The sequence below is a fragment of the Tachypleus tridentatus genome, chromosome 10 (genome assembly GCF_004210375.1).
Source record: "Tachypleus tridentatus isolate NWPU-2018 chromosome 10, ASM421037v1, whole genome shotgun sequence".
NCBI lineage: Eukaryota > Metazoa > Arthropoda > Merostomata > Xiphosura > Limulidae > Tachypleus > Tachypleus tridentatus.
In genome coordinates, this window is record NC_134834.1 from 106,510,856 (window position 1) to 106,537,500 (window position 26,645).

Here is a 26,645-nt window from a genome sequence, read left to right on the forward strand (position 1 = left end):
TGGGTATATGAATATCTTGCACCAGAAAGAGTGTTATACGCTTTTTTCCAAAACATTTAATTTTTACTGACATCACACAAATTAAGAATATCAAATAATGTTAAAATGTAGTTCTGATACATCCCGTTCCATCATAATATTTTGCGTCAGGGAGGTTTGTTACATGCTTTTTCCAAAAGCAACCAATTTTTAATAACATCACACAACTTAAAAACGTAAATCAATGTCGAAACGTAGTTTTGATACATTCTGTTCCACTTCAACTTTATATTAGCTGTAATTGTAACGTGACTTGTTGATTTGCGTATTCGAAATACACTTTAATATAACGTACTCAATCCTCTGTAAAAAAAAACAAAAACATTTGGGATGGATTTTGTGAAGTAATAAAGTGCTCGTGATGGCGTTTCTTAAGAGAATATCAAAGTATTTGAGAAATTTTCTGACACTATACGAAAAGAACTTCGATGAAATTTGCAAAACACAATAACAAATTACTTTTGATGATCTTACTGATTTTGCAAATGTAAGATGGTTAAGTAGAGGAAAAGTCTTGGAACGATTTACCTCCTTATTTCCTCAAATAAAAGAGTATCTTGTTGAAAAAGGTAAGATTGAAAACTTCCCTGAAATTGAAACTTTGTCATAGCAGTGTGATTTGTACTTTCTGTGCGACATGATGGGTCACTTGAATGATTTGAATACGAAGCTTCAGGGAAGAGGTAAAATAATAAGCAAGCAATCACAGTCCATTCATGAATTTCAATTAAAGCTAAACATCCTTGCGGAACAATTACAAAAGAATGATTTGACCCATTGTGCAAAGTTGAATAGGTTTCTAGAAAATAATAAGGACTATGATTTCTCTGATGCTAAAGATGATCTCTATGTAAACTGGATCAAAAATCTATCTCAAGAATTTGAATCACGGTTTTCCGAATTTAAAAATTTGAAATTGATATTTGAATTTTTGCATGATCCATTTCATATTGACTTAGGAAATTTCAGTAAGGCAATTACGTCTTTATTGTCTTTGGATAAGTGTGGATTTGAAGACGAGATGCTTACCCTGCAAAGTGTAGAACAAAAATGTTCTATCAGAGAGATGTGGCTCACTATTCTGATAAATAAGTCTTTCAAATTTGAAGATAACAATTTCAAAATTATTTTCCATGTTTGGATCCAGGTTAGCATGTAAGTCAAAATTTTCTTGGCTAGATTTCCTCAAGTCCAGATGTAGATCTCGGCCTACTGACATAAATTTAAAGGCAGAACTAAGATGCTCATTGAATATAGATATTATGCCAAATTTCACGAAAGTTGATGAAAACCCCCATCAATTTTCACACTCAAGGTTTGTTGAAAGGCAATTATTTTGATTAAAGCAATATCTTTATTTTCTTCATTTTTATAATAGCGTAGCTAACGTTGTTTTCATTAGCCACAGTTGTAGCCACTATGAACAAGAAGTTACCTTCCCTGCGAAATATTATTGTCGAGTTAGTATTTATAACAGCAAACAACTTGAAACATCTGTTAGGGTGTAAATTAGGTTAAGTTGAGAAAATGTAAGTTTATTTTAATTTTTTACTCAGTTTATAACATATCGAAAGAGGGAAATAATTTATAGACTTGTATTAATTGTTTATTTTAACACCGTATTTTATTAATTAATATCTTCTTAAATTTATCTGCTCAAAAGCTTATCTGTTTCATGGGACGGGAGGGGGGGGGGTCAGGAAACCACGACGTCATCAGAAGACTATATCAGAATTTAATAATAACAATTGCTGAATCTCTGTTTTCACATATTTCACCTATCACAGTAAGCCTACGTTTAAAACCTTAAATGTATATAAATGTAAACGGGAAGATGAAATATATATATATTGGTTTCGACCAGCTTAAGGATATGTATTTGTTGCAAATAAAGTGTCAAAACGTAGCATTTAGTATCAAGAAAAAGATCAAATAAATAATGGTTAAGTTGGATATATAATGTTCATGGTTACGTTCTCAGATTGTTTGGACTTCTTTGTTTTAGGCTAGTTTTTGCTGTTCCCACCGCCGGGAACATAAACTGAATTTAACATTATAAGCCCTCAAGCATTCCTAGTGCATGTTTTGAGTTACCGTACTTCATCAGTCATAATAAAAGTCTCTTAAAATTTTAAACCTTTACAATAAAAGGACTGTCATATAATTTAGAAAAGAACCGTTGTTCCAACCTCTAAAAATTGTTCTATTGTGTCAAATTTTAAGGAAGAAACGACACAATTAATTATATTCCCTGGAAACTATTGGGTATACGAGCAGTAGAACACATAGAAACATGGAAAGGAATCCAATTGTCCCCACAAGCGCATGGAATTTATCACTACGCACGTATAGACAGTTTATCTCTGATCTGTGTCTTACAACAAAAGCTTACCGTTATAATTACATGTATATGATAGATATCGCTATAAAAACATTATAATTTAAAATATGCACACTAACAATAGGTTAACGAACGCATCACAATGCAAAACATGCCTGTTCACATGAGTTGTGTGTAGGAATTCCATATTTATTACAAGTGCATAAAAACTATGTACTTTCATAACATAACACACTAACACAATGTTTTGAACAACGAGGAACCTATTGGTTCATCTTGGGTGTCCTATCTTCTAAACCAAAATATCAAATAGATAACTTTTTTAAAAAAATCTTAAAGCCATCCCTTATCATTCACCTAGTTATCAAGTTTTCTCTTAAACTCACTTAAAATAGATGTTTGATAAGTACTGGCTTGACAATAAAGTTAAGTTGGGTTTTCTGAAGGTGTTAAACAGAAGAATATTATTCTCAAAACTCTTTACATATAGGCTGTAAGTACTTCTGCAGGTTATAAACAGAAGAATCTTATTATTAACATTTATTACAGATCTACTATAACTACTGCTGGAGGTAATAAACAGAAGAAACTTATTCTCCACACTCATTACAGGTCTGTTATAAGTACTTCTAGAGGTTATAAACAGAAGAATCTTATTCTCAACACTCTTTACAGATCTGCTATAAGTACTTATGGAGGTTATAAACAGAAGAATCTTATTCTCAACACTCTTTACAGATCTGCTATAAGTACTTCTGGAGGTTATAAACAGAAGAATCTTATTCTCAACATTCTTTACAGATGTGTTATATGTACTTCTGGAGGTTATAAACAGACGAATCTTATTCTCAACATTCTTTACAGATGTGTTATAAGTACTTCTGGAGGTTATAAACAGAAGAATCTTATTCTCAACATTCTTTACAGATGTGTTATATGTACTTCTGGAGGTTATAAACAGAAGAATCTTATTCTCAACATTCTTTACAGATGTGTTATAAGTACTTCTGGAGGTTATAAACAGAAGAATCTTATTCTCAACACTCTTTACAGATGTGTTATATGTACTTCTGGAGGTTATAAACAGAAGAATCTTATTCTCAACATTCTTTACAGATGTGTTATATGTACTTATGGAGGTTATAAACAGAACAATGTTATTCTCAACATTCTTTACAGATGTGTTATATGTACTTCTGGAGGTTATAAACAGAAGAATCTTATTCTCAACATTCTTTACAGATGTGTTATATGTACTTCTGGAGGTTATAAACAGAAGAATATTATTCTCAACATTCTTTACAGATGTGTTATATGTACTTCTGGAGGTTATAAACAGAAGAATATTATTCTCAACATTCTTTACAGATGTGTTATATGTACTTATGGAGGTTATAAACAGAAGAATCTTATTCTCAACATTCTTTACAGATGTGTTATATGTACTTCTGGAGGTTATAAACAGAAGAATCTTATTCTCAACATTCTTTACAGATGTGTTATATGTACTTCTGGAGGTTATAAACAGAAGAATCTTATTCTCAACATTCTTTACAGATGTGTTATAAGTACTTCTGGAGGTTATAAACAGAAGAATCTTATTCTCAACACTCATTACAGATGTGTTATATGTACTTCTGGAGGTTATAAACAGAAGAATCTTATTCTCAACATTCTTTACAGATGTGTTATATGTACTTCTGGAGGTTATAAACAGAAGAATCTTATTCTCAACATTCTTTACAGATGTGTTATATGTACTTCTGGAGGTTATAAACAGAAGAATCTTATTCTCAACATTCTTTACAGATGTGTTATGTGTACTTCTGGAGGTTATAAACAGAAGAATCTTATTCTCAACATTCTTTACAGATGTGTTATGTGTACTTATGGAGGTTATAAACAGAAGAATCTTATTCTCAACATTCTTTACAGATGTGTTATGTGTACTTATGGAGGTTATAAACAGAAGAATCTTATTCTCAACACTCTTTACAGATGTGTTATAAGTACTTCTGGAGGTTATAAACAGAAGAATCTTATTCTCAACATTCTTTACAGATGTGTTATATGTACTTCTGGAGGTTATAAACAGAAGAATCTTATTCTCAACACTCTTTACAGATGTGTTATATGTACTTCTGGAGGTTATAAACAGAAGAATCTTATTCTCAACAATCTTTACAGATGTGTTATATGTACTTCTGGAGGTTATAAACAGAAGAATCTTATTCTCAACATTCTTTACAGATGTGTTATATGTACTTCTGGAGGTTATAAACAGAAGAATCTTATTCTCAACATTCTTTACAGATGTGTTATATGTACTTCTGGAGGTTATAAACAGAAGAATCTTATTCTCAACATTCTTTACAGATGTGTTATATGTACTTATGGAGGTTATAAACAGAAGAATCTTATTCTCAACATTCTTTATAGATGTGTTATATGTACTTATGAAGGTTATAAACAGAAGAATCTTATTCTCAACACTCTTTACAGATGTGTTATATGTACTTCTGGAGGTTATAAACAGAAGAAACTTATTCTCAACACTCTTTACAGATGTGTTATATGTACTTCTAGAGGTTATAAACAGAAGAATCTTATTCTCAACATTCTTTACAGATGTGTTATATGTACTTCTGGAGGTTATAAACAGAAGAATCTTATTCTCAACATTCTTTACAGATGTGTTATATGTACTTCTGGAGGTTATAAACAGAAGAATCTTATTCTCAACACTCTTTTCAGATGTGTTATAAGTACTTCTGGAGGTTATAAACAGAAGAATCTTATTCTCAACATTCTTTACAGATGTGTTATATGTACTTCTGGAGGTTATAAACAGAAGAATCTTATTCTCAATATTCTTTACAGATGTGTTATATGTATTTCTGGAGGTTATAAACAGAAGACTCTTATTCTCAACACTCTTTACAGATGTGTTATAAGTACTTCTGGAGGTTATAAACAGAAGAATCTTATTCTCAACATTCTTTACAGATGTGTTATATGTACTTCTGGAGGTTATGAACAGAAGAATCTTATTCTCAACACTCTTTACAGATGTGTTATATGTACTTATGGAGGTTATAAACAGAAGAATCTTATTCTCAACATTCTTTACAGATGTGTTATATGTACTTATGGAGGTTATAAACAGAATAATCTTATTCTCAACACTCTTTACAGATGTGTTATATGTACTTATGGAGGTTATAAACAGAAGAATCTTATTCTCAAGAATCTTTACAGATGTGTTATATGTACTTCTGGAGGTTATAAACAGAAGAAACTTATTCTCAACACTCTTTACAGATGTGTTATAAGTACTTCTGGAGGTTATAAACAGAAGAATCTTATTCTCAACATTCTTTACAGATGTGTTATATGTACTTCTGGAGGTTATAAACAGAAGAATCTTATTCTCAACATTCTTTACAGATGTGTTATATGTACTTCTGGAGGTTATAAACAGAAGAATATTATTCTCAACATTCTTTACAGATGTGTTAGATGTACTTATGGAGGTTATAAACAGAACAATGTTATTCTCAACATTCTTTACAGATGTGTTATATGTACTTATGGAGGTTATAAACAGAAGAATCTTATTCTCAACATTCTTTACAGATGTGTTATATGTACTTCTGGAGGTTATAAACAGAAGAATCTTATTCTCAACATTCTTTACAGATGTGTTAGATGTACTTATGGAGGTTATAAACAGAACAATGTTATTCTCAACATTCTTTACAGATGTGTTATATGTACTTCTGGAGGTTATAAACAGAAGAATCTTATTCTCAACACTCTTTACAGATGTGTTATATGTACTTCTGGAGGTTATAAACAGAAGAATCTTATTCTCAACACTTTATCAAAGTATAAGTACTGATACCCTGCAGTAAAAGTAAAAGCAGAAGTATTTTACTTTACATCAGTCGAATGTATGAAACCCTTAAATAAATAAATAGAAGCTGGAATATAAGCTTTGTCATACAGTAATAACAATGATATCCAATCTTCGGATTTTAGAGTTGGAAGATTTCTGTTTGTTACTCACAATCAGTTAAATGACGTTTTTTTCCTGTTAGATTTTATTAAAAACGTTACGCGTATATACCGTAAACCAAACAACGCTTCGTGTTCCCTTCACTTTTGTCCAGAGCGCGTGTCACGTGATCGACTTTCTTCTTCACATGACTTGCGTGTTCTACCAACCTTAACACCTCACCAGTCCCATTCCCAGCCAGGTACTCGGTCAGGTAAGAAGTCTAATTGTACCAGCCCTGGTGTTCCTCGTGTTCGTGTTGTGCTGGCGGTAACACGCGTGAAGTACTGCGTTTATCTTTAGTGCCTTCCGCGTTCATTGTTCTGTACAAGTGAAAAGTAAAGACATATTGTAGCACTGTTTCATTCATACCTTAACTTATTTACACTTTTTGTTCAGTATTCTAACTGATATGGATATCAGTCTACTGCATAGCATCATCTTTCATATTATTCTGGGATGTTTATTCTACCAATCAGCGTGCGGTAAGTATAGTGAAATGTTAATATTTTATACTATTTGACCAATTAAAGTTGGAATATGTTATTAATATTGTCATTATTAAACTTAGTTGGACAGCTAAATAAATAAGGTATGTTATTAATTAGGCTACCTTTTAATTCTGATCTTCACATAGCTTTCATTTATGAGGAGTCGCTTTATATAACTTGAATACTTACATATATAACTGGTATCAGATAAACAAATATTAAAATAGGATATGTGAAAGTTTGCTGACCTCTTACGCCACACATCCTACAATATTTGAAAAAGCTTTATTTTAAATTGATTTTGTGAACACTACTTCATTTGAGCTACACAAAGGGCTATCTGAGTTCTGCCCTCCACGGGTATTGAAACCCGGTCCCTCGCAGTATCAGTCCACAGACATACCGCTGTGTCACTGAAGAACCAATCGCTGTGAGCTAACCAAACAAGACAGAAGTGTATTGGCTGAGGCACGATCTTTTTAAAACTTTATACACGTATTTAAAGTGTGATTTCAAAACAGTGAATTCAGTTGAACATCGCACATTATTTATGTCGTTAGGTTACGTAAAATATTTGTATTTAAAGGCGTACAACCAGGATTTTTAAGATGGGAAGTTAATCTTCAGTACACCAATATATAAATGAAATATTATAGTTGATAAAAACTAACATAGTATTTATGTGACAGATTAAAATACTTAATTTTAAAGTTGTTAATATAATATTATAAGAGACTGTTTTTTTATTTGAGTTACTTTTCTATAATTATGTATTTTATGTATCTTTGACATGAAGAGGACAAGGTTTTATATCTTTCACGGGCACAGCATCGCCAAGTGGTTAAGTCACTCGACTCGTAATCCGAGGGTTGTGAGTTTGAATCCCCTTTCCACCAAACATGCTCGCCTTTTAACTGTAGGGGTGTTATAATTTGACTATCAATCCCATTATTCGCTGGTAAAAGAGTAGCCCAAGAGTTGGCGGTGGGTGGTGGTAACTAGCTGCCCTTCCCTCTTGTCTTACACTGCTAAATTAGAGACGACTAGCGCAAATTGTCCTCGTGTAACCTTGCGCGAAATTCAAAAACAACCAATCCTTTACGTAATATTTAGCTATTATTCTAAAACATGCATAAAGATAATTTAGTGAAAATGAACCAAAATCACTCGAGCTTGATTGGTATTTTAGCTATACCAGTCAGCAGAGTAGGCTGGTTATATGCACCAAATGAACACTACTCACACTTTGAGAGATTGAAGCAAACCTGTAGATGTTTTCCGTGTATATTATATTGGTTAGCCAGCGAATCGCAAAGAAAGTTCATTTTTTATTGTACGAAAGTAGTTCAGATCAGAGATAAGTATTCACCTATTTGAATCTGACTTTTCCTAGTCTGTATTGTTGTACTCAAATTTTCAGGTCTTTTGACTAAGGGATGTTAGAAGCCCACGCATTCGTTAGAGTGCAACTACGTTCTAATCCAGCATATGTTTGAGGAACACGACAATTATCATGTTTATGTTCTAATGTATCTCGATACGGCTGGTATGGGTATTAAAACTTTTATTAAAATAAAGTAGATAACAGCGTTTCTACCTTCTTAAGTTATCTTCGGGCTAACAAAGTGTTAATACCCATACCAGCAGTCTTGAGATGCGTTTTTACTTCAAGTGAGTTTCTCGTCATTACGAATGTTTGTTTGTGTTCGTTTAGAATACGAGAATCTTTCTTTGTTTTTTTACGATGTACAAAGAGTAAGGTTTCTCGAGTGATCCTAACCCTTTTTAGTCTTTGGAATTTTCATATTTATGTTGAGTTGTAGTTATTTTATTTATGGGGTTTTCATTATGGTTTTCCAACTCTTTGGCACATTTTGATGCAATTACCCAAATAAAACAAAATTCAAATCACAAGAAACTGACGGAAATTTGGAAAAGGACTTGTGTATAGCCATTGAGATTAAAGTTTTTATCCATTGTTTCATTAAAGGAGGTTCTAGATTATGTTGGCACCAGAAGTGTGAAAACCTGTTAAGAACAAAGTTATTTCAGCCAACTGTAAATTAGCAAAGAAAGAAAGAAACTGGATGTTTTAAAATTCGGACAAGAAATGGGCTTAATAACTCCAGTTTGGAATCGATCGACCACTGGAGTTTTTGTTTAAAGTTGAAGAACTACTTGCTGTTTAAGCCATCTGTTTTCATAAAGTGTAGTAACACCAATCTGCACTGTTTTAGCCATCTGTTTTCATAAAGTGTAGTAACACCAATCTGCACTGTTTCAGCCATCTGTTTTCATAAAGTGTAGTAACACCAATCTGCACTGTTACAGCCATCTGTTTTCATAAAGTGTAGTAACACCAATCTGCACTGTTACAGCCATCTGTTTTCATAAAGTGTAGTAACACCAATCTGCAGTCTATTAAGAAACTAAAGGCCTTTACCATTTCTATGGCATTTTTGATGTTAATAAAGCTATCGATTATTTTGTTATTAGCAAAATAATATCTTACTGATTTTGTCACTTTAGTTTATGATATAATAACTCACCTTTCGTTAGCATAATACGAGAATGTTTTACTGAGTATCTTATGATAACAAAATAGTGATTCATCGATTCTATTACATATTTTAACGAAAGGTGGATTAATGAATTTGTTACTTGTTATTACGAAGGTAATGCGTTATTTACTACGTTTCTTTTTGTGAACCAAGTAATGTCTTACCGATTCTTGCTGTGAGAAAAACACATTGAATCTTTTACTTGCTGTATAATAATAGCAATAACTTACATATTCTGTTACTTGTTAACAAACTAATAACATACATATTGTGTTACTTGTTAACAAAGTACTAACTTACACATTCCTTTACTTATTAACAAACTAATAAGATACATATTCTGTTACTTGTTAACAAAGTACTAACTTACACATTCCTTTATTTATTAACAAACTAATAAGATACATATTCTGTTACTTGTTAACAAAGTACTAACTTACACATTCCTTTACTTATTAACAAACTAATAAGATACATATTCTGTTACTTGTTAACAAAGTACTAACTTACACATTCCTTTACTTATTAACAAACTAATAAGATACATATTCTGTTACTTGTTAACAAAGTACTAACTTACACATTCCTTTACTTATTAACAAACTAATAAGATACATATTCTGTTACTTGTTAACAAAGTACTAACTTACACATTCCTTTCCTTATTAACAAACTAATAAGATACATATTCTGTTACTTGTTAACAAAGTACTAACTTACACATTCCTTTCCTTATTAACAAACTAATAAGATACCTATTCTGTTACTTGTTAACAAAGTACTAACTTACACATTCCTTTCCTTATTAACAAACTAATAAGATACATATTCTGTTACTTGTTAACAAATTACTAACTTACACATTCCTTTACTTATTAACAAACTAATAAGATACATATTCTGTTACTTGTTAACAAAGTACTAACTTACACATTCCTTTCCTTATTAACAAACTAATAAGATACATATTCTGTTACTTGTTAACAAATTACTAACTTACACATTCCTTTACTTATTAACAAACTAATAAGATACATATTCTGTTACTTGTTAACAAAGTTCTAACTTACACATTCCTTTATTTATTAACAAACTAATAAGATACATATTCTGTTACTTGTTAACAAATTACTAACTTACACATTCCTTTACTTATTAACAAACTAATAAGATACATATTCTGTTATTTGTTAACAAAGTTCTAACTTACACATTCCTTTCCTTATTAACAAACTAATAAGATACATATTCTGTTACTTGTTAACAAAGTTCTAACTTACACATTCCTTTCCTTATTAACAAACTAATAAGATAATATTCTGTTACTTGTTAACAAAGTACTAACTTACACATTCCTTTACTTATTAACAAACTAATAAGATACGTATTCTGTTACTTGTTAACAAAGTACTAACTTACACATTCCTTTACTTATTAACAAACTAATAAGATACATATTCTGTTACTTGTTAACAAAGTACTAACTTACACATTCCTTTTCTTATTAACAAACTAATAAGATACGTATTCTGTTACTTGTTAACAAAGTACTAACTTACACATTCCTTTACTTATTAACAAACTAATAAGATACGTATTCTGTTACTTGTTAACAAAGTACTAACTTACACATTCCTTTACTTATTAACAAACTAATAAGATACATATTCTGTTACTTGTTAACAAAGTACTAACTTACACATTCCTTTTCTTATTAACAAACTAATAAGATACCTATTCTGTTACTTGTTAACAAAGTACTAACTTACACATTCCTTTACTTATTAACAAACTAATAAGATACGTATTCTGTTACTTGTTAACAAAGTACTAACTTACACATTCCTTTACTTATTAACAAACTAATAAGATACATATTCTGTTACTTGTTAACAAAGTACTAACTTACACATTCCTTTTCTTATTAACAAACTAATAAGATACCTATTCTGTTACTTGTTAACAAAGTACTAACTTACACATTCCTTTACTTATTAACAAACTAATAAGATACATATTCTGTTACTTGTTAACAAAGTGCTAACTTACACATTCCTTTACTTATTAACAAACTAATAAGATACCTATTCTGTTACTTGTTAACAAAGTACTAACTTACACATTCCTTTACTTATTAACAAAGTAATAAGATACATATTCTGTTACTTGTTAACAAAGTACTAACTTACACATTCCTTTACTTATTAACAAACTAATAAGATACCTATTCTGTTACTTGTTAACAAAGTACTAACTTACACATTCCTTTACTTATTAACAAAGTAATAAGATACATATTCTGTTACTTGTTAACAAAGTACTAACTTACACATTCCTTTCCTTATTAACAAACTAATAAGATACATATTCTGTTACTTGTTAACAAAGTACTAACTTACACATTCCTTTACTTATTAACAAACTAATAAGATACATATTCTGTTACTTGTTAACAAAGTACTAACTTACACATTCCTTTACTTATTAGCAAACTAATAAGATACATATTCTGTTACTTGTTAACAAAGTACTAACTTACACATTCCTTTACTTATTAACAAACTAATAAGATACATATTCTGTTACTTGTTAACAGTACTAACTTACACATTCCTTTACTTATTAACAAAGTAATAAGATACGTATTCTTTTAGTTGTTAACAAAGTACTAACTTACACATTCCTTTCCTTATTAACAAAGTAATAAGATACGTATTCTTTTAGTTGTTAACAAAGTACTAACTGACATATTCTTAACAAAGTTCTGGCATACTGAATGTATTTCTTGTTGTTAACAATGTTCTAAATTATAGAATCCGTTTCATGTTGTTAACAAAGTTACGGTTTACTGAATCAGTTTCTTGTTTTTAACAAATTTATGGTTTACTAAATCCGTCTGTTGTTGTTAACAAACGTACGGTTTACTGAATTCGTTTCGAAAAAAAATATATCATGTCTTTAATTATAAGTAAATATAAATACATATTTTTTTTCAAAAGCGTAATTTCGTACAGGTCAATATGTATGAGTTGTGTAGCACGGAAATCATATCTTTGTTGTTATTGTTAGCAAAGTATAGGACTGTTGAGACCGATTTAATATAGTAATACAGCAGCAATTAGCTTTAATAAGGTTGAAGAAATGATTCTAGTTTCTTCAACAGCATGTTCAATACGGTGAGAGTAAATACGATAGTCAACCCACATGGGGCAAGTACGTCGTAATTGCTGAGAATTCGTAAACAAATACTTTGGTTTGTAGGTCACGAAAGAACTTTGAACTGAAGTTATTTTAGGAAGGTCTGTTTACTTTTCTGAATGAAATTTTGAAAATACGTCCCGGTGAGAAGCTGACAGGTACAAGGCTTAGAGTAAAACGGTTTAAATAAACAGACGCCAAATAGTGTTTAATTGAAAGACAAACACAATTAATTCTGAATAAACGATTCACGCGAAATGTTTAAAATCTGTGCATTGTTTTAACTAACTTAATATTTTGTGATCATGTAATGGTAATTCTTAACAATAACATAAGTAGACATCTGTTCTATCCGTGTATATAATCTGAATAAAACATTACAGTTTCAAATAAACTTTTTTATTTTAATTCTACTTTTAAAAATCATTGGAGATAAAGGGGTAGAAATGGTAAAGTTTGAGAAATATATCGTCTCCAGAAATCTTACACAAGATAGATACGTAGAAATAATAATAATTGGTCTGTTGTGTTTGCATATAATATCGAAGTTGGGGGAACTCTCAATAGTTAACATTGTTTAATCTCGATCTGGTCTTGATAGTTTGGTGAAAATGTCATGCAAATTATTCTTGTTGACAAGTTGAAACTACATTTATCACAGTCTGTACTTTTTACTACCGTTAAAACATCCTATAAGTTATTTGTTCGTGTCAGTTTAGGATATATTAATTACATTTTGGACTTTTCATAGATGTTAAAATACCATTTAAGTTATTATTTTATCTAGTTAAAGTTATATGAAACCCTATTTTAACTGTACTAGAATTAATAAGTACTGTTGACATGGTGTCAAAATAGAGGTTTATAGCTTAAGAAAATAGTGTAGATACTATTTCGAACCTAGGTTGTTTACGCTTTATTAGAGTTCTTAGTTGTAGGCTTGGAAATATAATCATTGTGTTCAACTTGTTTTTGTACTTTTTTGATGGTCCCTCTTTCTTTTTTTTTTAATTAAGGATTTTTAATTATCTTGCAGTAAATAGACGTATTCTAAGTTAATGGAGGAACTTTGCTTAATAATCCAGTTCTGTTAGCTTGTTAAAATTCAAGGTGTTATGTGCCTGTTTTGAAGGTCATAACGTTTACTATGGTGATCATAGCGAGAAGTTCTGTACTACTGTATGAAATCACCCTCCAATTACAAATAATTGTATTCGCTCCATATCGATGGAAAACACTGGTAACATTCTGCTATTGTTTCACACGCGATCTTAGCGTGATAGTTTAGGACTGATTCCAACAGGAGAAAGAGTTAGTACAGGACACATAACCAAAATCTGGAATTTATTAAAACTCATCAGTAATTATATCCTTTAGTCGCAACAAACGCGCTAAAACATTTGGAATCCTAAATGTGTTATAAGTGTAAGAGTCAACTATTTGATAAGACAGGAGTAGCCCAAGAGGTCGCGTGTTTTGTTTTATCCACCATTGTGCCCAAGATTGAACAAAAAAAAATGCAATCTTGCAAACTAATAACTGAATATTTTCTACAAAATTATTATCAGTGCTATAAGTGTAGCTGTCAGTTTGGCCACTCAATCCTTTTCTTGGCTGAACCTTTTTCTTCACACCCAAAGGGCCCGGCATGGCCAGGTGGGTTAAGGCGTTCGACTCGTAATCCGAGGGTTGCGGGTTCGAATCCCCGTCACACCAAACATGCTCGCCCTTTCAGTCAATCGCACTATTCGTTGGTAAAAGAGTAGTCCAAGAGTTGGCGGTGGGTAGTGATGACTAACTATCTACCCTCTAGTCTTACACTGCTAAATTAGGGACGGCTAGCACAGATAGCCCTTGTGTAGCTTTACGCGAAATTCAAAACAAACAAACAAATACACCGAAAGTGTTTTTTATCAGATTGTCTGTCAGTTCGAAACTAGGAACTACTATAAGCAGATAAACTTTTTTTGTGTAGCTTAACGTAATTATCCTAAACAAGCAAAAATTGTAACCTGGGTTAGAGGTTTTCTAAACTGACTCAATTTTAAGTTCATAATTTGTGTCAATTACTTTTGTCCATAACAATTTAAGTTAGTAAGGAAACTACGTCTGTCACGAATGCTTACAAACGAATATGTAACAGCAAAAATGATTACTGTGTGTGAACATTTTATCTTCTAGTAAACTTTCTATTCCATCCACAATACAATAAAGACCTTAGAAATTCCAATTCCATTTGTTATTTATTAACAGCTTTAAACGGGTTGCAAAGTGTTGTTGTGACAATGTGTATTTGTATTGTTGTAACAATATGCACTATATATCCTTTCTTTATGCTTCTAATTTCAATATTATTCAGGTTTGAGGAAACAATGCACTGTAACTAATTATATTTGTCATATGACATTAGCGTTAGGCCTATTATATTTTTAACAGCGAATTTTTGTAATCGTCCCTTAAGGATTTTCGAGAATAAAAAAAACTACAATAATAATATTCTCACCATACTATATTCTTCATATTCATTGCCAATGACCTGTATAGCTTAATTAAGATTTCAATAGGCTGCCTGAACCACAAAAACATAATAGTGGTCGTAACACTATTTATATAAGCCATTTTGTTACTGTTATTATGATGTGGACACTTTTTCCAAGCTACCGACGTCAATAATGGATATAACGAACACAGTGTAGTTGGAGTAGTATTGTTACGCATTCTGCTAATTATTAAAAAAAACGCTAAAAATCTAGGTAAATAGTATAGTGTTAAAAATTTTGTTTTATGGCAAGTAAAATTAATTATAATCATGCTTCGCCTGCTTGACAAAATAATTTACATAGTATAAATTACATAGTATTAATCTCCTTATAAGTAAAAACAAAATAAAATATATTTGGTAAAATATGATGATAACTGGATTGATTTTTACTTCTTATATAAGAAGACATTTTACTTTGATCACAGACTGCTATTCATGATTCAGGAGGTTAAGTACTTAATTTGAAAATAAATATACTGTTTTTGTTGCATCATAACAATTTTGAGTTTACAAAAATGGCCGCTAGTTATTTATTATAATTTATTTATCTCCTTATTTCTCACACGCTTCTTAATGGTCTGCCAAGAGCTATACTACTTACGACATATAGCGAAATCTGTTACAAAGAAAATAAGTCGACCAGCTATTTATTGAAGGCCATCCACTTACACGTACATCTCGTAGGCAAGATCGTCACCATAGCGACCAAACTTGGTGAGAAAGTAGAGCGCCCTCAGGTGATAGATACGAGGGAGAGGAAGGGTTCGCTTATCGACTAAAGAATTTGTACAATGCACATTAAACGGAAATCCCACATTGTTAACTATATGTTACCGGCACATGAATAAAAAGTAGTATTAATAATACTATAAACTGATAACTGTTAACCTCAACAATGATGTTATTCTTTCATCTCAAACGTAGCGTTATATTCTCCGATGCTAACAATGAAAACAAAGCAATAGTGCATTAATAGACTACAACTAAGTTTATGCCATATGCATTCTTTATCGCGTAATCAGTTTAAAAACGTTCAACATAAACTATCCGATCTTGGAAAGTTAGCAAACACGTACAACAATATTTTCACCCATTCCAACGACCATAATACTGAGAGAATGGGGTGTGTATGTGCCTGTATGTTGGTTTAACCTTTTGTTATCACGAGGAAGAATAGGGCACAACTACAGAAACTAGTATATTAACCCTTCAATGTGTATTCTAGAAATGGGTTAAATTTTTTTGGGTCAGAATCTCAAGTAAAGTTCAACATTTCCAACAGTAATTTAGCAAGTATGTAGTAATCTGTGAAATTCTTATAGATTGAATTATACATTCGGATAAAAAAAATAGAAAGAAATAAAAACATTAAATTGTTAAGAATTTGTAAACGTGATTATAAAGAAATCGGCCCAGCATGGCCAGGTGGTTAGGGAGCTCGACTCATAATCAAGGGGTCGCGGGCTCGAACCCCCGTCACAACAAACATGCTCGCCCCTTTTAGCCGTGGGAGCGTTATAAAGTACGGTCAATCCCACTATTCGTTGGTAAAAGAGTAACCCAAGAGTTGGTGATGACTAGCTGCCTTCCCTCTAGTCTTACACTGCTAAATTAAGGACGGCTAGCGCAGATAACCGTCGACTAGCTTTGCGTGAAATGCAAAAAAGCAAACAAACAAACTAAAAACACTTGTATAAATATTTTACGACAAATGAAGGACCTTTGCTTGATTTTTATTTCAGCGAAGAGTTGACAGTAAAAAAAATACATTAACGTTTGCTCAATTAGGAAGTGTAATTGAACGACTTTTATCTTGGAAAGTGTTTCACTAAATTTATTTTACATATATGTGAATAATTTAATGAAATAAGGTAACACTTTTTTTAAGGACCAATTAACAAACATCAAAAACAATATTAACATTCATAATAAAGTCAGCTACATTTGTTTCTAAAATAGGCTGGGTTGTGGTAAACAGATAGAAGAGTGGTTATTGTTCATTCCAGAAACATATGGTTCAAGTACTTATTTAACGTTGTTGTGTAGAAACTTAAATATTAGTTCTGGTATGATCTTACAAACGCTGTTTACAACGATTGTTGGAAGAGGTAACAACATATTATCCACTGTGTTCGAAGTACTGGTAGTGAAAACATTTCAAACAAATCAGTAATTAAAGGGTTAAGAATGTTCCTTATAACCAGCAGGGATTGAACAAAAACATTGGAAAAGTTTCTCCCTTTTTAAAAAACTCTTAAGTTCTGGTCTTTAAAATGGAAAACAAACAATGTGATTTTAGTAATTTAATGGTGCATAAAACTATTCTGTATCATGATCTTGTCTGTATAGGAATATTGTATTATTGTTTTGTTTGTTGTTTTTTTCAGAGAGAGATTCTAAACTTGACCCGGCATGGCCAAGCGTGTTAAGGCGTGCGACTCGTAATCTGAGGGTCGCGGGTTCGCGCCAAACATGCTCGCCCTTTCAGCCGTGGGGGCGTTATAATGTGACGGTCAATCCCATTATTCGTTGGTAAAAAGAGTAGCCCAAGAGTTAGCGGTGGGTGGTGATGACTAGCTGCCTTCCCTCTAGTCTTACACTGCTAAATTAGGGACGGCTAGCACAGATAGCCCTCGAGTAGCTTTGTGCGAAATTCAAAAACAAACAAAAGATTCTAAATTATCGGTCTCTAAATATTGGTCAGATTCTCAAAGACGCATTTTGTTTGATGTTATATTTAAATAAGATAGGTCAATTTGAGGGAAATGAGCGAGGACCGTTAAGCGACACCACCCGAGTCTAATGCAATGTGAGAAACTTCTAATTTGATAACATTGTTTTAACTATCTTACAAAAACTGAGTTGTAAAACACACGTGTAATCAGGTGTACTTCCGCAATGTCTTCAAGTGTGGTTTCAAGAGTAATATAACCAAAATTAAAAGTAATAAATATTTTTTATTTCTTACTTTTAAAATCCATATGTCGTAATGTGTTATAGCCCACAGAGTGAATAATTCTTACCGTGATTCGTGGCATACGCACGTTTTACTGTCGTCAAGACAGTATAAATTATAACGTTAAGCGTCTCTTATAGAACGTCATTTTAGTGTCTACTAACTAACTAACGGACAACATACTACTGTATTATGGTGTGAGTGGTTAAAACAGGTCACCCTTACAAGCGTATTTCGGCCCCCTTTCGAGAAAATACGTTTACTGATTAAGGTTACCATATCAAAATACACACGGTATTTATCTTTAACTACATGGTTATTAACTGGTGTTACCATATCAAAATACACACGGTATTTATCTTTGACTACATGGTTATTAACTGGTGTTACCATATCAATATACACACGGTATTTATCTTTAACTACATGGTTATTAACTGGTGTTACCATATCAATATACACACGGTATTTATCTTTAACTACATGGTTATTAACTGGTGTTACCATATCAATATACACAGTTTTTATCTTTAACTACGTGTTTAATGACCATTGTCTTCTTGTCATCATGGGGTTCTTGAAGATAATTGAAGTGAAAAGACGTAAATACGTTCGCTGATCGTATTTATGGTGTATTGTTCAGAACTTGTGCATTGTATTTTGACTTGATTTCCACATATGTTTATACACACACGTATGCTTTGTTCATTTTCTTGTTATTAAAGTCTTAGAACAAATTAGTAGGACACGTCACCAACTCTTTATCCCTTGAAGTTACATAAAAACCCCTGTTACCAGTGTGAGCCGGATAGACGTAGTATTCTGATCAGGTTTCGTGGCTCATATCTAGCCCGCGGGCCATAATTTCTCTGTCTCTGATATAAAGCAATCTTGACAATTATCCAAATACGTGTTAGGTACCTGAACAGGAGCTTATGCTAAGAGGCAAGAACATAATCTTGAATATTGTCCAAATAAAGGTAAAATGAGAATGTTATCCAAAATGATAAAGGTAATATCGAAGATAATGGATTTTTAAATAGTGTCTAATATTATTTTAATATGATGTAAAATAGAGTTGAAAGTTGTTCAAAGGATGTTAAATGGTTAGTGTTGAAGGATACGATGTAATATATTATTTAAAAAGATGTTAAATGATCAGTGTTAAAGGATACGATGTAATATATTATTTAAAAAGATGTTAAATGGTTAGTGTTGAAGGATACGATGTAATATATTATTTAAAAAGATGTTAAATGGTTAGTGTTGAAGGATACGATCTAATACATTACTTAAAAAGATGTTAAATGGTCAGTGTTAAAGGATACGATCTAATACATTACTTAAAAAGATGTTAAATGGTCAGTGTTAAAGGATACGATCTAATACATTACTTAAAAAGATGTTAAATGGTCAGTGTTAAAGGATACGATGTAATATATTATTTAAAAGGATGTTAAATGGTTAGTGTTAAAGGATACGATGTAATATATTACTTAAAAAGATGTTAAATGGTTAGTGTTGAAGGATACGATGTAATATATTACTTAAAAAGATGTTAAATGGTTAGTGTTGAAGGATACGATGTAATATATTACTTAAAAAGATGTAAAATAATGTTAATAGATATTCAAACTAATAGAAAACAGCCCCTCTTCAGTGGCATAGCGGTATATTTGCGGACTCACACCATTAGAAACCGGGTTTGGACACCAGTGGTGGGGAGAGCACAGATCATCTTTTGTGCAGCCTCGTGCTTAACTTGAAATAAACAAATAAAAATAGAAAGTAGTATTGAAGGTTATTTGAAAGGTTGTAAAGTAATCTCGTGAGTTATTGAAAAGAATAAAAATAATATTATCAAATATTATCTTATAGAATATTCTTCAAACAGCTTGTGCTCGTGAGTCGTGTTTTGTATAAGAGATCCAGTAATCGAATAATACACCAAAAGGATATGTTAAAAATGGTTTTAAAGTAGTGTAAACCCATGCCAAAAAGTATCCAAAATTAAATGAATAATAAATACCAACCAGAAATAGAGACAAAGTATAGTTGAAGAATACCAGTATAGGTAAAAACAAGCCTTCTGAACCAACTAGTTGATGGTTCGAATGATATGATAAATAAAACAGTGTGAAGCGAATGAGTTTCGTTGAGATGGATTTGTGGTCACTCCTAGTTATTAACAAACAACACCAATTTCACTTCGAACATAAAACTTCTTGACGGCCACAATAGACCAGCGTGATCTCGCTCTGTGCCTCGGGTTTGAATTACCCGTACCCGGTAATGCAGTTCTCAAGTTCTTACAATAAACAGGTTTAACAAGTCGTGACTAAATGTAGGCCGTTGTTGAGTTCAAGCCTGTAGGCCTTCCTTGAGAACCTAACGGTTGTTTGTTCGAACGAAGGGCAGTGCCCCTAGATGTCGCTTTCTCTATTATTGTGTTTGTGTGTGTGTTTTCTTATAGCAAAGCCAAAAAGGGCTATCTGCTCAGCCCACCGAGAGGAATCGAACCCCTGATTTTAGCGTTGTAAATCCGGATACATACCGCTGTACTGGCGGGGGCTTCTCTATTATTACAAGTGATTGAAAACAAAAAGATGCGAAAGTTAACCCATTAAACAAATTATTTATGGGAATAAAACGATACCAGTTGTTTTGCTTACAACTTGTTTTTAGATATTTAGTTATTTTAATACCGAAACACGTTTTACTGCACTTACAAATATAGGATTGTAAATTGTTATTCGATTCAGTTGATATCTTTTAGCCTTAAGAGTTTCATTTCTTATATTTAAAAAACCAAAAGGTGTATGATATTTATCAGTTATATTTTATCTTCCATAAGACTGACCTCAGATACCTACGTTAATATAAATACAGTTTAGCGTGTATAAAACGGTCATTCATTTTATGTGTAAATAATTTCTTATTTACATGGGTGTTTAAATTTTTCGGCTTTACCATTTTTAATATTTTGATTCAAACTACTGAATTATGAAATATTTTATTATTTAATATATTAAACAAGATAAGCAGTTTGTGTTTATGACAAAGGGTTTTGAGAACTTCCAAGTGAATAATCGCAAGAGAGCGTATGCCATTTATTTTAGAACACATTATACACGTATGTCTAATTCACAATAAATCATTGTGTTTGTGTTATTTTATGTGAAAAATTGTGACCTGATTTACGTTGGAATTTGTGTATTTTTATATATATTTCTATCTGTCGGTTCGTTTACGCGTGTTGGTTGCTTTATCCATTGGTCTCCTATTTAAAGATAAGTGTTTCTCATAAATCGCAGAACTTGTGATGTCTAAGTCAATTTCTTTAATAAAATATATTAATCCAGTTATAATATGTATCTCTTAAAAATAACCTGAGATCTGTATCTTTTTATTATATTTTTTGATAAAAGATGTTGTTGTTTTGAACTTAGCACAAAGCTACACAATGGGCTATCTGGGTTGTGTCCACCACGGGTACCAAAACCCGGTTTTTAGTATTGTAAGTCCACAGACATACCGCTGATCCACTGGTGGAGGCTCGTTAACCGAATATACTATAAACTGATAATCAGAATCTTCCAACAGGATGCAAAGTTATATCAAACACTACTTTAAAAATAATGTTTACTTTATATTTGTTTGGAAAACTGTTATCTTGAAATTTATTCAAAAGGCTATAACGCAATATTGAAGATTATTCAAAAGGATATAATGTAACATTGAAGATTATACAAAAGGATATAATGTAATATTGAAGATTATTCAAAAGGATATAATGTAACATTGAAGATTATACAAAAGGATATAATGTAACATTGAAGATTATTCAAAAGGATATAATGTAATATTGAAGATTATTCAAAAAGATATAATGTAACATTGAAGATTATTCAAAAGGATATAATGTAACATTGAAGATTATTCAAAAGGATATAATGTAACATTGAAGATTATACAAAAGGATATAATGTAACATTGAAGATTATTCAAAAGGATATAATGTAATATTGAAGATTATTCAAAAAGATATAATGTAACATTGAAGATTATTCAAAAGGATATAATGTAACATTGAAGATTATACAAAAGGATATAATGTAACATTGAAGATTATTCAAAAGGATATAATGTAATATTGAAGATTATTCAAAAAGATATAATGTAATATTGAAGATTATACAAAAGGATATAATGTAATATTGAAGATTATTCAAAAGGATATAATGTAATATTGAAGATTATTCAAACGATCATAAACTAATCTTGAAGATTATTTAAAAGGATATAGAGTAATTTTGGAAATTATTCAATAGGATATAAGGTAATCTTGAAGAGTGTAAAAAAAATATACACTCTTATATGCGTGATTTCTCCAAGCACGTTCCCTTTGCTGTGGTTTCGCTAGATAATAGATAGGTACAGTGGGAAACGTATGGTAAATAAAGATTTTTTTACCGAAATCTTTGTTTTGGTTTGTAGATTCCTTTAATTAATTATTTGAATTTTTAATAGTTACACAAGTTTTATTATTTAAATATCGGTACATTGCGTTTCTTCAAGATCCGAGTTCTTTATTTTGTTTGATGGTAATTGTTTTTCTAAAATGTGATCCGTAAGTTTCTTACGTCAGAGCCCACCCAGTATTCATCTTTAAACCATGAACTGTGAGTTATGAGTTACTTCAGTGTCCACATATTTCTTTATTCCAGGGCCCGGCATGGCCAAGCGCGTAAGGGTGCGACTCGTAATCCGAGGGTCGCGGGTTCGTGCCCGCGTCGCGCCAAACATGCTCGTCCTCCCAGCCGTGGGGGCGTTATAATGTTACGGTCAATCCCACTATTCGTTGGTAAAAGAGTAGCCCAAGAGTTGGCGGTGGGTGGTGATGACTAGCTGCCTTCCCTCTAGTCTTACACTGCTAAATTAGGGACGGCTAGCACAGATAGCCCATTGTGTAGGTTTGTGATTAACAACAAACACAACTAAATCTTTCACTTCGGTACCTGTGTGTTTCATTACCTCAGGATCTTAACGTTTCTTTTACTTCCGGGATTTGAACGTTTATTTTACTTTGACGTCTCTGCATTTCTTTAATTCAAAATCTGAGTGTTTCAAATTCCGTGCTCATTTCGTGGTATTTTATAAACATCTCCCAGTGTTTACGGTTCATGCGATGAAGTTAGTACGTACGATATTGATAATTTATTTGTATGGTATGTATGGTCGTTTTCGTTTCCTTTGTAGTTAGAAAACGTGAACGTTCTTTACTTGCGAACGAGGTCAAAGCTCTTGTAGCTTATTGAAAGGGTTTCAAAGAATGAAACACTTCCACATCACCCTCGAGTGAACAAACTTTGCTTGTTATCCTATCCATATACATATATTCAAATATTCTTGACGAATCAGATGCTGAATGAGTGTTTCAGTGGCACATTGTATGCGAAGTTTCTTAACCGTCTATAACAAGCGTGCATTGTTCTATTGAAGTAAAACGAACAGGTATTACTCCTATTTGTTTTTTAAATTAGGTTTTTGTGAGTATATATGTATATGTCAACAAAGTCGTATTTTAAACAATGCAGAAGATCCTTGTTCGCGATATGTTTTCTCGTGTATTGTTGGGGTTGTTTATGACCGTGACAATTCTGAGCTACTGCTTTGTTAAACTCCCATTTAAAATCCTGCTTTCTTCTTCCTCTGATGATCTTCGTGCCCTCTATGAGCTGCTCTAGTAACCTTTTTTTTCAGCTTTTGAACAGATTAAAAACAAACTCGTGTAGACAGAAAGTACAAAGTCCTTAATCTTTTTACATCTGGTTTTATTATTAGGATATTCTAAGCTGTATAGAGAAGAAACGTTCTATATTATTTTCTAAAGGTTTGTGTCATAAACATATATAATTTGTTAAACTTTTCTATTTCCTTGTTTTTTTTTCATTCAGTTCTCACTCACCACTTTCTTTGTTGAATTTCGTGCACAGCACCGCTGTCTGCCCCTAATTTAGAAGCGATAAACTAAAAGAAGAGCAGCTAGTCAACACCAGCCACCACCAGTTCTTGACTACTTTTTACCAACGGCTGACAGGGCGGCCATGTTAAGTGGCAGGATTCGAACCAGCAATCTGCAGATTGAAGTCAAATGCAAACTTAGGTCTCCACTTGATAACAGTGCAGATTTATCAATGTCACAAATACTTCTTGCGTTGATACTGCTAGTGTAGAGGCAGCATCTGTAATAACGTGTCAGTGCAGTCTTCATAGACAATAACATATTATCAAGGAATCATCACTTGTTCTGACGTGTCATGTGGATGGAATCTGCACTGGCAACAATGTGTCATGTGGAGTCATAACTGGTACCAACTTTTGACTTCATAGTTTGTTTAAAAAGAGTATTAATGTACAATATATACGAAATATATGTATACAAAACTTTCCTATCATAAACGTAGTAGAAGACAGGTCCACGAGTCATGCCCTTCTGAAGCGAAGTCATGCTCATTCCAAGGGGTTATACAAACTTGTACCAGCTAGTATGATTTGGGTTTATCTCCCTGCAATATGTAATTGGAATGTTCTCTGACGTAAGCAATGCCAGAAATGTGAAATACAGCACCGCAACGCTGATCCAACTTGATATTGTAGAACCATTTTGACCCTGGTCACTACCCTTTTTACTTCCAACCAGCTGTCCTGCCCTAACCAAAGAACATCGTAACTGGCCATTTGAGAGAAGACCCAGACTCACACTGTTAGCATTCGAAAGTATTGTTTATATGTTTGTTTGTTTAGAATTTCGCGCAAAGCTACACGAGGGCTAGCTTGCGATAGGCATATCTACTTTAGCAGTATAAAACTAGAGGGAAGGCAGCTAGTCATCACCACCCACCGCCAATTCTTGGGCTACTCTTTAACCAACGAATAGTGAGATTAACCGTCACATTATATCGCCCCCACGGCTGAAAGGGCGAGCGTGTGTGGTGAGACGGGGATTTGCACTCGCGATCCTCAAATTACGAGTCGAGCGCTTTAACCACTTGGCCATGCCGGACCTTTGAAGGTATTGTCTGCAGAACGTTTCCGGAGCGTACTGTATGACGGATACTTGATTTTGGACATTAGAGATCCTGAATACGAAACACACAATTAGCTACGTTTCATCAGAAGAGAGAGTAAACAATACACTTACAATTAGCTACGTTTCATCAGAAGAGAGAGTAAACAATATACTTACAGTTAGCTACGTTTCATCAGAAGAGAGAGTAAACAATATACTTACAATTAGCTACGTTTCATCAGAAGAGAGAGTAAACAATATACTTACAATTAGCTACGTTTCATCAGAAGAGAGAGTAAACAATATACTTACAATTAGCTACGTTTCATCGGAAGAGAGAGTAAACAATATACTTACAATTAGCTACGTTTCATCGGAAGAGAGAGTAAACAATATACTTACAATTAGCTACGTTTCATCAGAAGAGAGAGTAAACAATATACTTACAATTAGCTACGTTTCATCAGAAGAGAGAGTAAACAATATACTTACAATTAGCTACGTTTCATCAGAGAGAGTAAACAATATACTTACAATTAGCTACGTTTCATCAGAGAGAGAGTAAACAATATACTTACAATTAGCTACGTTTCATCGGAAGAGAGAGTAAACAATATACTTACAATTAGCTACGTTTCATCAGAAGAGAGAGTAAACAATATACTTGCTGGCTTCTTGGTGAATTAAGAACGTGATCTATAAGAATTGGGTATGAAACAATGAAGAGACCGAGGGTTGGGTTTGTGAATAAAGGTGAGATAGATGAATGGAATCTAAGTTTAAAAAGTAAGTTAAGATTGTAGTGAATCGCATATTTACCTCAATAGCTAACAATTCTTACCTTTGCTTGTTTTTATAACCCTAACTGTATTGTCATAAATGTTCCTTAAACCGGTCTTCCAGTCGGTGGTTAGTTTGAGCTACTTTAAGGCAACTCACTGAAAGAAACACAATATAGAAGAAATACAGAATCCAAAACAGTGACATTCCACTTCTTCGGGTTTTTTTTTTTTTGTTGTTGTTGTTGTGCTGCACATCGTACATTCACATTTGTGAAGAATTGTTTTTTCATTCTTGTCTCTCTCCCAATAACATTTCTTACTTTTTCAGAACCATGTCAAACATTTAAATCACAGAATTACTGCTCTGTACGTAATTGTGCTTCGAAAGCATTTTTGTGATCACGTAGTAATGCTTGAGTAGCCTACCAGTAACACAATGATAAGACATTTAGAACCAGTTTCAGTTTTAATCGTAGACCAAGACTCTTGTCCGTATTCTTCATTGCTTTCAGACGTTTTCCCAAAAGTTTATAATTTTCAGAAGAACGACATTTGTATGTATGATGTTTTGAGATCTTGGTGGATCTTCACCAAATCTGGTCTCGA

The 26,645-nt window shown here is 32.3% G+C and overlaps 1 protein-coding gene across 2 annotated transcripts in view; it reads left to right on the forward strand.

Moving 5' to 3' along the window:
• Positions 1 to 6,617: 6,617 nt before the first annotated feature.
• Positions 6,618 to 26,645, forward strand: part of LOC143230043 (sushi, von Willebrand factor type A, EGF and pentraxin domain-containing protein 1-like) — a 115,047-nt gene continuing 95,019 nt past the window's right edge. For both annotated transcript variants that reach the window (XM_076463000.1, XM_076463003.1), the window contains exon 1: positions 6,618 to 6,922. In XM_076463000.1, the coding sequence (XP_076319115.1) occupies positions 6,850 to 6,922 (73 nt within the window). In that variant the 5' untranslated portion in view covers positions 6,618 to 6,849. The remainder of the gene's footprint in view (positions 6,923 to 26,645) is intronic.